Raw genomic sequence first — 13,128 nt, forward strand, 5'->3', positions numbered from 1 at the left:
TAGAGTTTTTTTCCCTTCTTTTTAATGGACCAAATAGCACTTTACATGATTAATGTACTATTTACAAAAACAATCACATGGCAGGAAAAAATAGTATCTATAATTTATAGCGTTATAAAATACCACTTCACTTGTTTTTCCACTCAGAATGTTGGTAACATTTTAAATGAACTTCATCAACCGTTAGCATATATTTCAGGGACTGTATTTCCAAGAGTTAGCTCTGTTTTCCTAGAGGTAGCAAAAGTATTCTTCATAATCCACAATGATTTTTCGGTTATTGTGTAAAATTACACAGTGATTGGCACACACGTGTCTTAAATGTTTCTCAACATAAATGGCTGGTCTTTGGGTTTCAGTGGATGGGATTGATATTAAAACTTCCAGGACTGTATTCCAAGCAATCATTGCACATTGCTCTTTCATTGAAGAGCCTCTCACACTCACTCTCACACATACCCACACACACCCCAACTCCTTCAACTAAGCCAAATCTTGGCATTTTAGCTTTGCATTAAGGCATCTTGTATTATTATTATTATTATTATTGCCATTACATTACTGCCTCCAATACTGTCCTGGTACCTGAAGAGATTTACAAGGCAATAAAAAAAGGACCTTTCTTCTTCATTAATACTCTATTTAGCTGAAAAAGGCCAAATCCAGATGCCATAAACACCACAATGTTTTTGCCACAGTATATAACGCCTCAGTTCATGGGAGGGATCAGGCGGTGCCGTGTTTTCATTTGGGTCCGGGTGAGCGCTGCATTCAGTTTCGCATGTAGAGCTTTATCAGGCCTGCCTTGTGCAGCTGCATCCACAGTTTCAACTCCATTTGCAGGTCATGGTTCGCAAAGAATTGTACTGGATGGAAGCTTTTGTCATAGTAATGGTCCGAATATTTTTGGTAGTCCGTCGTCATAAATCCATAGGCATTTACCTTTTGACATCAACAAAGAGCAAGGTCAGTTTTCACAAAGTTGTTTGCTTAGCTATTAATTTGTGATGATGGCCTGTAGTCATGGACAATATTTGATTTCATGGGACTGTACAAATAATATTCTTTAAGCCTTCTCTATACACAACACATTTCCTCATCTCTCTATTGAGATTAATAATAAAATACATGTTTTATAATATTGATGGTTGTCTTGGCTTTTACAGAAACAACAACAAAAAAAAAAAAGTAGAACACAGATTTGAATGGATTAAGGAAAAGAGCTCGTACCTCATCACATGTATGTAAAGCAGCCAGCAGCATCACTGCTCCGGTGGACGGCCTGTAGATGTTTTTATATTTGGTATTGAGTGTGTGTGAATGCAGAAACCTACAGGATGACAAAGAGAAACAAGATTAAAGCTTTCAGACACAGCTGAAGATTTCTACACCGTCAGTGGCCAGATGTATTAATGAAATACTTTGAAGCTATTTAGCCCATCTCTGGTGAAACTGGACAAACCAGGAACCTTAAGGTATTAAATGAATTACACAAGGATTACACATACAAGTGCAGCTGTCTGAAACTTGAGATACTCTTTGTACCAGTGTTAAACATTTACTGAGTGTGTAATTATTTCTATATTGCACATACACCTTTTGCCAAAGAAACTTCAGACAACCTGAGATGACAATAGAAAAATCACATGCTTTTAATGCCCATCATTCAAGAAGTTTAGAAACAATTTAAATCAATAGATTTATGCAGCATTATTTAATATTTTACCTGTGGAATTTTCCAGTCTATACACATATCCTCTAAAATAAAGGCGTCTCTACATTTGTGTACATAAAATAAACATGTACATGCCCTCACCTGTTCCTGAGGTAACGGATGAAATCAGGGTGGTACATTTTAAGCTTCTCTACAGTCACGTCATCTCCAAAATACTGCTTTGGCCTAAGACCAAAGAACATGACAAAATGAAACTAATTTTTCTCCTGAAAAGTGCATTATGGTAAGTAAAGCAAGTCAAGATAATCATCACGTTTGCCAAGCATCACATTTGCTTTGTAAAATGATCATGTGGGAAATCAAATAAGATGACTGCACTACTTACTCAACACCCTGTTCAGTTCCTGTCTCAGTTGATGCATGTATGGCGGCAGCCTTCATGAGAATATAGTCCTTGTCATGATCAGGAAGGAAAATGTACCTGGTTTCCTGGTAAATAAATGGGGGAAAAGTTTTGTTTTGGTTTTTTTTTTTAGTTTAAGACATGCTTAACGCTTTTTTGTTTAATAAACATCTTTTCAAAATCAGAAGCATGCAAGGATCTGAAAAATCCTGCTTAAATCTAGAAAAGTAGGACGCAATTGCAGGAACTTGGACCAAACTAGGCAGTTATAGGTCTCCAAATGTGAAAGACAAATCAGTTGACAGAATTCCATGTGAGGCCCCAGATCCTCTCTACAACATCAGCAAGTCTGTAATGAGGATGAAGAGGTAGACTGAAACCCATTATCCCACGGGAAAACTAGGCTCAGGAAATCAACAACAAATGTCATAATTCAGTCCTGATCATCAAGACTTCCCTGGAAGTAGTTTTGAATCAAAACCAGTTTATGACTTTCATGAGTCTTCCCTTGAGCCATTTTCTGCATAAATAAATGCAGAGAGACTAGTTTTCCATAACAAAATGTCTAATAATGACTATTCATTGCCTAATATGGTCATAGGCCTGAGAATAATCTTATGATTTTTAATCACCTATAATCCATGTCTATAATCAACAGTGTTTTTTGCTTTTACTTAATATTCTTCCTATGATGACTAAAAGGTTAATGATATAACAGTATATAATGTGTATAATGTCTGAGTTAAATTGTGTTTTCCAGAATGGAGGATTAAAGTAGCCTTTGCTCATTTATTATATTCTCATTATAAAAATCATGACCGAAATTATGCAGAGAAAGATCAGTAACTGCTGTGACTATATTGATTGGTATGAGATGAGGATAAAATGGTTACACCTTAAACTAAAAATTATTCTGATTGGGATTGGGTCTGATTAGGTATCTTACTGGGGCTCAGTCTCTCAGAAGTGTTGAAGCCACATTTACTTACAAAAAATGATCTGATACCAACATTTGATACCACATTACACTAAATGACAAGGATCTGGATGTAGGTCATGATTAATGGAAAAGCAAAGTAGACTGCAAACTGTATCGAGTAAATATCAGGAGAAGCTTCTATAACATCTTCCTACAATACAAGTACCAGGACACAAAAAAACATCTTTGCAGTTAAATGGCATCATTAGTAGAGTGCGAAGTTGGCCGACCTTTGCTCACACAGCAGGAGGAATGAGCTAAGTCATTAATAATGAGACCAAACTGCCAAGATCTACACTCAGACCAAAGGCATTAGTGAGATTTGTTAGCCTGGTGCAGTGAAGTAGGGATATAGAGAAACTGTACTGAATGACAGAGCACTTAAGTCTCACGAGCACCGGGTCACATGCTTCGGGTCCATACTTTGCCCCAGAGTCAAAGTACAAAGTGTTTTTTCTCTCTATTTAAAGATACACCATAAACATCAAATAGCTGCAACTGGCTTAAATACAGCTAAAGAATATTTGCTTCATATCTAGTCAGTTACTTGTTTTACAATCATTGTTTTCAACACAATCATCCCTCGGAAGCTGAGCCTGCTGGGCCTGAACACCTCTCTCTGCAACTGGATCCTGGATTTCCTGCCTGGGAGACCCCAGTCAGTCCGGATCGGGAACAGTATCTCCAGCACCACCACACTGAGCACTGGAGCTCCTCAGGGCTGTGTGCTCAGTCCACTGCTGTTCACTTTGCTGACTCACGACTGTGCAGCAATGCACAGATCCAACCACATTGTCAAGTTCACCGATGACACGACCGTGGTGGGTCTCATCAGTAAGAACGATGAGTCAGCATATAGAGAGGAGGTGCAGTGGCTAACAGACTGGTGTAGAGCCAACAACCTGTCTCTGAACGTCGACAAGACCAAAGAGATGGTTGTTGACTTCAGGAGAGCACAGAGTGATCATTCTCCGCTGTTCATCGACGGATCCTCTATGGAGATTGTCAAGAGCACCAAATTCCTTGGCATTCACCTGGCAGAGAACTTCACCTGGTCACTCAACACCAGCTCCATCACCAAGAAAGCCCAGCAGCGCCTCTACTTCCTGAGGAGGCTGAGGAAAGCCCATCTCACTCCCCCCATCCTGACTGTGTTCTACAGAGGGATCATCGAGAGCATCCTGAGCAGCTACATCACTGTCTGATTTGGGAACTGCATCCGCATCCTTCAGCGGATAATGAGGACAGCTGAGAAGATCATTGGGGTCTCTCTCCCTCTGTAACGGACATTTACATCGCACACTGCATCCACAAAGCCAACAGCATTGTGGACGACCCCACACACCCCTCACACACACTCTTCACCCTCCAGAGCATTTGGGCCCTCACAACCAGACTGTGTAACAGTTTCTTTCCTCAAGCCATCAGACTCCTCAACACCCAGGAATGAACTGTACAAAACTCTGTCTCTCACACACATATATATACACACACACTCTCTCTCTCTCTCTCACCTGTGTGGTCACACACACACACAACTTATATTGTTCAATACTTATTGCACTCTCTCAACCCTTATGTTTATTACAGCTGCTGCTATATTTATTTCTATTTGGCACTACCTCAACTGCTGCTATTGTATTTTTGCACAATACATGTTGTCAGGTCTCAAAGTTGTACATCATCTCATTTTATTTCATTCCGTTTACATTTCATTGTACATGTTCTTTTTCTTTTTTTCAGCACCAAGTGTCCTGTTTTTTGTGTTGTCTTGTCGTTGCTCCGTTTGCACCTAGCTGCACACTTTGCACTTTATTTGGCTAAGACAAACTTCTGTCCTAGCTCCATGTTGTTTTTTTTGTGTTTGAACTTTATGTTGTATGTTTATGTAGCACCAAGGTCCTGGAGAAACGTTGTTTCATTTCACTATGTACTGTGTCAGCTATATGTGGTTGAAATGACAATAAAAGCTTCTTGAATCAGTATCAAATAGAACATGTACTCATGCTTGGTCTGATAATCACTAGCTCTAATAATAAATATTATTAAAATATTTCTAAAATATTATATTAATAAAATATTAAAATCATCAATTTTTATAAAAATCGAAAGCATGTGGTTTATTATTTAGGAAAAATTCTTAAGTTGTTATGAATAAATAATCTAAAAATGTATGGCGATAGCATTTTTTCTTAAAGTCGATGATAATGCGAGTTAAATCCTTCTTAATGGCACCAGAGCTACACTCTCCAAATTTTCTAGCCCCATCTTTAAGTCCCATATCACTTCGGTCATCCTTCAACCTGCATAACAGACTGAAACTGATCGAGTCTTGTTTTATTTTACGTATGGTGCTGCTTTTCAAGACAGCCTGCGCTAGATAATTTATTTTTTTTTAAAAAACCTCAAAGATGGACTGTTCATTACCTTGCCCATGGGGGGAGCTTTAAATCCCAAGTGTGCATAACCTCTCAAAGAGTTGCGTAAGGTGTTAGTGGAGAAGGTATAGAAAGAGGTACGTGAGCCAACATCCTCCTCAAAGCCTTTAATAACTGCACCATTTGTCCTAAAGGGGAGGGGGAGAAACAGAAAGGGGAATTACTTTCCATCATTTTGTACACTGTTCCATTAGTTACATTACTAACCATTTGCTTTTGCTGCCAGGCTCAAAGCTTTTATATTTTTTCTGAGTCACAGCTAGAATTACTAGAGGCCATGCAAAATAATTTGCAACAATCTTTTGACACACTTGTCATTTTTCTGACTTGTCAATAAATTCACATGGGGAGAGAAGTGGTGGTGGACCAAACCAAATATCCAAAACATTTCTGAGGAATCTCTATTCTGAGCAATCTGTGCAGACCTGGGCAATATGACTATATGAGGTCATGAGAATTTCTGTTACAGTATGCCGTTCTTGGGTTATTGCGACATGGGATTTTATAACATGCTAATTTTGTTAATGATTACAAACTCTGGAAGCAGCTGATGTAATATTTACATTTATCATTTTATATATAAAAATGTAAACCAAATGCTACAGAATAGTTGTGCTAATTATTTTATTTGGCCGAAAATAAAGGTCACTTTTTTTAAATACTTTTTTTTTGATACACATCATGTATCGTAGAAACGTCTATATTTATTAAAGATGGAAACTCTGAATCATCTGCTTTTCTACTGTTTGCACAATACCAAACAGATTTAACACAAATGCAAATCCAAAAACAAAATCCTTTTGTTTTTTTAGACTTATTTGTCTAATTTTAAATCAATATTACACAAAGGCTTGTTTGATATTAAAAGGTGTGTCCTCCCAATATTGTCTCACCTGAACACATAGTCATTCTGGTCAATCTCCACACCTTTCTTTGATCCATTTAGAATTCCCCCGTTTCCTATCACAGCACAGCGGATACACTTCGATCTGTTTGGTCTTCTCTCCCAGTCGTCAAACATCAGCCGATTAGCGGAGGTGTTTAATATGGCCAGTGAACTCTGAAGAACTGTAACAGATTAGATTAATTGGAATAAATAGTGGTTTCATATTACACACATTATCTTCCATCACTACTGAGTCTCATGCTGTCAGGCTATTGAGCAAATTACAGGAAATGACAGCAATGGATAAATTCCAAGATCTTAGGACACATCCTTAAGATAAAGCTCGGCACGAGGAGTTGCAACACTGCTGTGCTGCAGCAATGAGAAATATCTACAGACAGTTCTTTGCAGCTGAAGTACAGTACAGAAGCACTTTTCCAACCTTTCACAATGCGGGCAATTTAAAATCGGCCAACAATATAATGAAGAAATCTACACGTCACTTTCATGGCCAACTGTGTAATTCTGGGAAACAAACAAAGTTAAATAATACATTCACATAAATTCTGGTTCTGGATACTCATTACAGTATCAAATGTCAGTATTAAGGAGTTGCAAAAAAATTGTACTCGGTCTATTGGGAGGGGGGGGTACTGATGCATTACGAGTGAAAAAGTAAAGTCAAATTTTTCCATATACAGTATGCAGTGTGTGTGAGACTCCTGACGTTTTTAGAATCGAGACATTATAAAATGTTGTCTGCAATGAGACTGTAGACTGAATTGCAACGCTGACTATTTAAAACCTATACTCGTGACAGTTTTACTTCCATTTTACTACAGGTATCAGGAGTTTTGCCGTAAAAGCACTGTAGCAGGAAGCACATTGACAAAGCTGAAATAATGAACAATAATCCTGCAGGCTGTGGATAGGCACTTATTGTTAAGGTTGTGCATCAAGTTACATCACGGTGCATCATGGTGCTATAAAGCCTTCACCTAACAGATTTCTTCCCCCAGTGCTCAAGTTGTAAACTAGGCTCACTTTCCCATGAGACACAAGAGACAAAATAGTCAGTATAGAGACGCATGTAATAGAAAACCTTAATTGGAGCACATAAAGGAATATTAGGTCAGTGTTGCGTATTGGCATTTACAGACTGCCAATAAGTCAGAAAGTGAAATCTCAACCATTCTGACAAAAAAACAAACAAACAAAAGAATAAATAAAAAAGTATGAAATAGTCATGTTCTACAGGTGGAAGGACCTAGTACAAGATTTACAATCCCATCCCTACAGCAACCATAACCATTCACCATCAGCCCGGACCTAAAAGGGGAGGCTTTACGTAGTCTAGATGTTCACAAGCATTCTAAATCATGCAAAAATAAACGTATGTTTTTAGTTTGAAAAATCATTATCATTACACTGCAACGTACCAATACCTGGCCTTAAAATTATTTGATAAAATGTGTAAAATCAATATACAGTAGCAAAACCACTCACGATTCAAATCAACGCTACCCCACCCATGAGCTCCGTGATAGTGCCGTAGCCTCTCATATTCAGAAATGGAGAAATGCTTCGCCCACTGCAGAACTGGCACATTGGCCAAGTACTTCTCAGCAAGATTAGTGTGCAGCTTTTTCTGAATGCTGGTTGGGCAGTCCTGAAATGCAAAATAAAACGCATCTTTTAGTTACATTATCTGACTGTGTGTTTAAGAACATTTAAAGGATTTATTTTGCAGTGCATCTAAATAAGTTCTAACTGATGCTTTTTTAGTTTATACCACGGTGCCTTAAAACCTTCATGTATGTATTCAAATAAAATTTGGAAATGGTCTTTAAATTTGTGAAAATTACAAATAACTTTGTCACTTAAGGTTACTGTTGATTTGTTTACAAAGTAAAAATAGAGTTTCTCCATCAGTTCTCCAAAGTATAAACAATTACAACTAATTGTTTGTGCATCAAACACCAACAAACATAGCTAAAAATACTTACAGTTTGTGGGAGATCATTATCAGTGGTGTATTTGTCTCCAAAAAAGTCTACTTCTTTATCTTTGGCTGGTTGGATTATGGAGTTGTCTTTTTTGGCTATAGACTTGGCTGATTGGATTATGGAGTTGTCTTCTTGGACACTGGACTTGGCTGGTTTGATTGTGGGTTTGGTTAATTTTGGGGGTTCCTCCAGAGATTTGGTTGTGTGATGCACACTTTTAGTCACACTGCTGCCAAAATAAATGTGAAACACATTATATAAATGGATTTGTTTACATATTAGGACAGAAAGTAAGCAAGAGCAGTACTGAAGCATCATTTGCACTGGAGTTTCTACTATTTTTGCCAACATGGATCAAACTACAGACAACAGCATTTCTGATAAACTGGAGTATGGCCAGAGAAGATGTAAATGTTCATACAGTAAATACACTGAAAACAATGAAAAGTTGAAACTGAGGACTCCAGGATAACACTAGCTATATAGAAGGGAACCCTGACCTTTTGTGCGGAAGGCATTGCACTTTGCTAGCTGCACTGCTGCTGACAACAGAGACCTGCAGGGGGTGGTGAAGACAGCCCAGTATATTGTCTGCATGAAACTCCCAGAGACCATGAGGAAATTTACACTGGCCGATGCAACCAGCAAGTCCTCAGCAGCGTCAGGGGACCCATTCCCTCCTGGACACTGCCTGTACAACTCCTTACCACTGGGAAACCATACCTGCATAACAAGACTGTGGGACAGCTTCTTCTGCAGACTTGTCGCCAGACTGTCTGGCCCCTGGTCACATCAATGCCCCCTTTCCTTTAACAAACCCAGTCTCTGCCGATGAAAACAAAGGCGCTCTCAACGCTGGGACTCAAGGTGACGAGACACCATGGTCCCAGTCTCAGTGTTCACACGACATTTCACACTAATCAAGCACTGAAACCAGACCAACAATTAATTGATAAATAATACTAAAATGTTCAAGGTTTAGGTATGTAAAGTATCTGACTGTGCATACAGACACTATCTTGAAATATTGTAAACGGGTCAGTGCAAGCATTCATGTTGTGAATTTAATGACAGATAAGCTTATCTTGTCTCATTTTATGGTCAGAGTTTTTACAATGATATAGGATGAATCCTGTCCTGAAGTATGTGGTCTGAACACTAGCCTCTATTGACATATATAACATATTTAAAAATATGGAGCAAAACATTCAAGTCTATTAAGTTACATGATTAAATTCGATTCAGCCGTATTTGTATAGCGCTTTTAACCACTGACATGGTCACAAAGCAGCTTTATTGGAATATATAAATACAGGATAGAAATTATACATTTTACATTTAAAGTTATCCCTAATGATCAAGCCAGAGGTGATGGTGGCAAGCAAAAAACTGTATTCAGTAACAGAATGGAGCTTAGTTTTGTTTGTAGAATTGTGGATACGGAGGGACAAGCAAACATAAAACACCTTAATATGTGAACAGTTAAGTCAAACCAAAAACTAAATATGTACTATTAGTAAATTATCTCAACACTGACCAATTACATTAAAAAAAACAAAAATAAATGATGATGAATTATTATTATAAGTTATATAATAATTATATATAAAATTATATAATAATTATAATTATTATAATTATATATATAAATTATGATTTTAGTAAATATATATGACTTGAATATATTTCATGTATTTCTTTTTTTTTTTTTTTTTTTTATGTTTAGTCATTTATTTCCAGGGCACCTGGAGAAAGAATAACGTAGATCACGTTCACCTATACAGAATGGCTAGCATAAAGATGAAAAAATTCCAGTGTGGCAATTTAAATAAATTAATCTATTCATTGCACGTCATTTAACAAGTATTGACAAGTAATAGCTGTATTCTGTATACAACTGTGTATGTGATAAATGAAACCTGGGGAAAATAACTACAATAACTTCCTCCTCCATTACATGAAACTTTTGGGTTTCAAATGTTCAGGAAAAGCACAACAAAAAAAAAAAAACCCTGTGAAACCACGAAAGATCATGCATTAATGCTATTCTACATCGTACAAAGGCAATATCATCGTACTAAATCAATATCTCAAGCAATATCATTAGCACTTCACTTAAAGTAAGGGCCCTGCTTTCTTCCAAAACAGCACAGAATAATAATGCGTTTGTGATCAGTGCACAACAACAGAGCCGAGTTGTGTAAAAGGTCAGTCAGCATTCGAGTTCAGCGTCAGTGGCGTATAAAATTGCTTTTAGTTTGCTACTAAAAACAGACCTTTGGACCAAATGCCACTATAATGACTAAGTGCTACTTTTCCAGACTGTGTGTGTTAACGCTATACACATGCAAGCCAACAAAAACAAAATGAACTCTGAGCAACATAAATAGCAGTTAAGTAAAGCCATGAAGTTCTTCCCATAACTAGATATACGAGAGGGTGATTTAAAAATAAATAAATAAAAAAAGAGTCACATTATGGGAATCATTCGTTTTTCCCGAAGTTCAGCAAAAAAACAAAACAAAGTTTTCTTTCATTTTGTTAACACGAGTACATGAGCTGGTGTTTAACAGGGCAGGAAACATGGTTATCTCTAGGGAACACATGCTCATGTGCCTATTAGCTAAGCTACATGCACCACTTGGGTATATGGTTATCTAATTCTCATACAAACAAGAAACAGAAATCATTCTGCAAATGACTGAAGCTCAAGTACAAGGCATAACCCAACTTCGGCCTCAAACTGTAAACAGAGCTTCAAAATTAGCATTTTCTAACTACAAAAATTAGTTCCCAACTATGCAATCTAGAACCAAATCATTTCCCTGTTTATTATGCAAAATCTATAATGCTATAATTCAACTTCAACTTTTATTTGCATAGCACTTTTAACAATGGACATTGTCTCAAAGCAGCTTTACAGGAATATATAGAAATTCAGAATAAAAATGACCAAAGTTTAGATTTATATTTTTACCTAAAGAGCAAGCTAGAGATAATGGGGTAAGAAAAAAACTCCCTGAAGCGATTTGAGCAATAAACCTTGAGAGGAACCAGCTCATACTAAAATAATTAATACAATACAAAGCATAGTGGCAGAACTACAAAGTTTACAAAGTTCTCAATTTGTCCTTATTTCTCATGTAAACTGAGTTGAGAACACAGTGTAATGAAGCACTGCCATACCTGGGGGGATTGAGGATGACCAGGTCTTTTGGCCACAGCGTATTCTTCTTGTTTGAACGCATCATGTAGGACCCGAGCAGGATGAACAAAAACAGGAAGCAGAGAACTAACTTTTTCTGATGCAGCAAACACATAATTATGGCTCCTGACCTCCTGGAAAGCTCATAGGGACTATCCTGGGGCAAATGAATCAGGCTATCGTGTCAGATTTACGTGGAATGAAGCAGGAAAGCACAGTGCCGTCTTCTCCTCATTTATCCCAGTGGTCTGACAGCACCGCAGTGAACCATGTGCTGCCCTATAATGCAGAAAGTGAAAATAGCATGCGTGTTACTGCACAGTGCACCACTCTGTAATCTGGATTTAATTAAAGGCCTCCAAGAGCAGACACAGTAAAGAAAAAAAAAAAACATCCACCTTTTCATTGTTTTTCTTCCCTAGTTCAAGTTATAGAGTAACTGGTTCCTGGATCTGGCTGATTACAAGGTAAGGCAACACCACTTGAGAGAAAGACGAACCGGATGAAGAGTAACAAAGTGCAAGAAGGGCGATGGAAAGAGGGAACTTGGGCTTAGACAAAAATAAGTAAGAAGCCTGTATTACTCAGGTACTGTTCAGACCCCCAAGCGATAGATTACTAATCAACAGGAAACAAGCATGACAACACTGTACACACCTAAACACTCCTTCTCTCAAACACACAGCCCTTGCGAATAGATGTTTTATATCAAATTCACAAATTCATGACTTTATAAACTTGTGCAAATCAACAGACAGACAGATGTGCAACTACAACCAATACAATAGCAACAATTTGCCCCCCCCATCACACCTTATACACTGGATTCTTGTTACAAATAAATCATTTAATGTCGAAGAAAAGCAAGTTCTGCGTTGATCTGTGCAAAAAAAAAAAAAAAAACAAAAACAAAAAACAAATAAACTGACCTGTCTCCATAAGAGAAGAGCAGAGACAGGGGAGTTTCACCATGTTCTCACCAAACTAACACTCTGAGACATCACTGAATTAAAAACACAGCTCGATGTAAATACACAAGAAAACAAACTCTCCTTCCTAAAACTGCATCAGATGAGTTTGTAGCTCGTTAATAAAGCCGAAGCCGAATCCAAAGCCGCGGACAGTTAGAAAATCCTCTCCTTTAACTACACAAAGTTTGTTCCAACAAAACCAGACAAAGGAAAAGGAAAGAAAAGGAGGACCAAAAATAAAAAAAAGAATTTCTCTTACTCTGGGATGAAATTCCTGCCAGACCCAAACTTGAAGATTGATGTTTGTAAACTTGTTCGCTAAGCAACCCGATTGTACGGTCCGTGTCTCTCACATATACACACACACACACACACGCTCACGCTCACGCGCTCACACTCTCTCTCTCTCTCTCTCTCTCTCTCTCACACACACACACTCACTCTCTCTCTCTCTCTCTCTCTCTCTCTCTCACACACACACACACACACACACACACTCAATGCACAAGAGGGATGGACGCTTTGTGAAATGAGCAACAGCTGCTAGCAATTGGTCAACGCCTCC

The 13,128-nt window shown here is 37.8% G+C and overlaps 1 protein-coding gene across 3 annotated transcripts; it reads right to left on the reverse strand.

Moving 5' to 3' along the window:
- On the reverse strand, window positions 1-12,982 carry LOC131363455 (alpha-N-acetylgalactosaminide alpha-2,6-sialyltransferase 2-like). 3 transcript variants are annotated; one of them, XM_058405991.1, is made up of 10 exons: window positions 12,823-12,982; window positions 11,574-11,871; window positions 8,388-8,613; window positions 7,888-8,050; window positions 6,389-6,563; window positions 5,485-5,623; window positions 2,061-2,164; window positions 1,817-1,900; window positions 1,231-1,330; window positions 1-942 (listed from the first exon to the last, which is right to left on the reverse strand). In XM_058405991.1, the coding sequence occupies exons 2-10, from the start codon at window positions 11,705-11,707 to the stop codon at window positions 772-774; spliced, it is 1,296 nt and encodes a 431-aa protein (XP_058261974.1). In that variant the 5' UTR covers window positions 11,708-11,871; window positions 12,823-12,982; the 3' UTR covers window positions 1-771. The 3 variants fall into 3 exon arrangements, with proteins under 3 accessions (XP_058261974.1, XP_058261972.1, XP_058261973.1); XM_058405989.1 differs by having other exon boundaries at window positions 8,388-8,616; XM_058405990.1 differs by lacking the exon at window positions 12,823-12,982 and adding an exon at window positions 11,991-12,283 and having other exon boundaries at window positions 8,388-8,616.
- Window positions 12,983-13,128: the final 146 nt, after the last annotated feature.

Source organism: Hemibagrus wyckioides, linkage group LG13 (assembly GCF_019097595.1).
Source record: "Hemibagrus wyckioides isolate EC202008001 linkage group LG13, SWU_Hwy_1.0, whole genome shotgun sequence".
Classification (NCBI taxonomy): Eukaryota; Metazoa; Chordata; class Actinopteri; order Siluriformes; family Bagridae; genus Hemibagrus; species Hemibagrus wyckioides.

Excerpts from the sequence above, each read along its gene's own strand:
- LOC131363455 (XM_058405989.1), bottom strand. The coding sequence starts at position 11,707 with ATGTGTTTGCTGCATCAGAAAAAGTTAGTTCTCTGCTTCCTGTTTTTG. Across the intron at positions 8,617-11,573 it reads GTCATCCTCAATCCCCCCAG|CAGTGTGACTAAAAGTGTGC; the intron begins GTATGGCAGTGC and ends TTATTTTGGCAG. Across the intron at positions 1,331-1,816 it reads ATCCGTTACCTCAGGAACAG|GTTTCTGCATTCACACACAC; the intron begins GTGAGGGCATGT and ends GTCATCCTGTAG.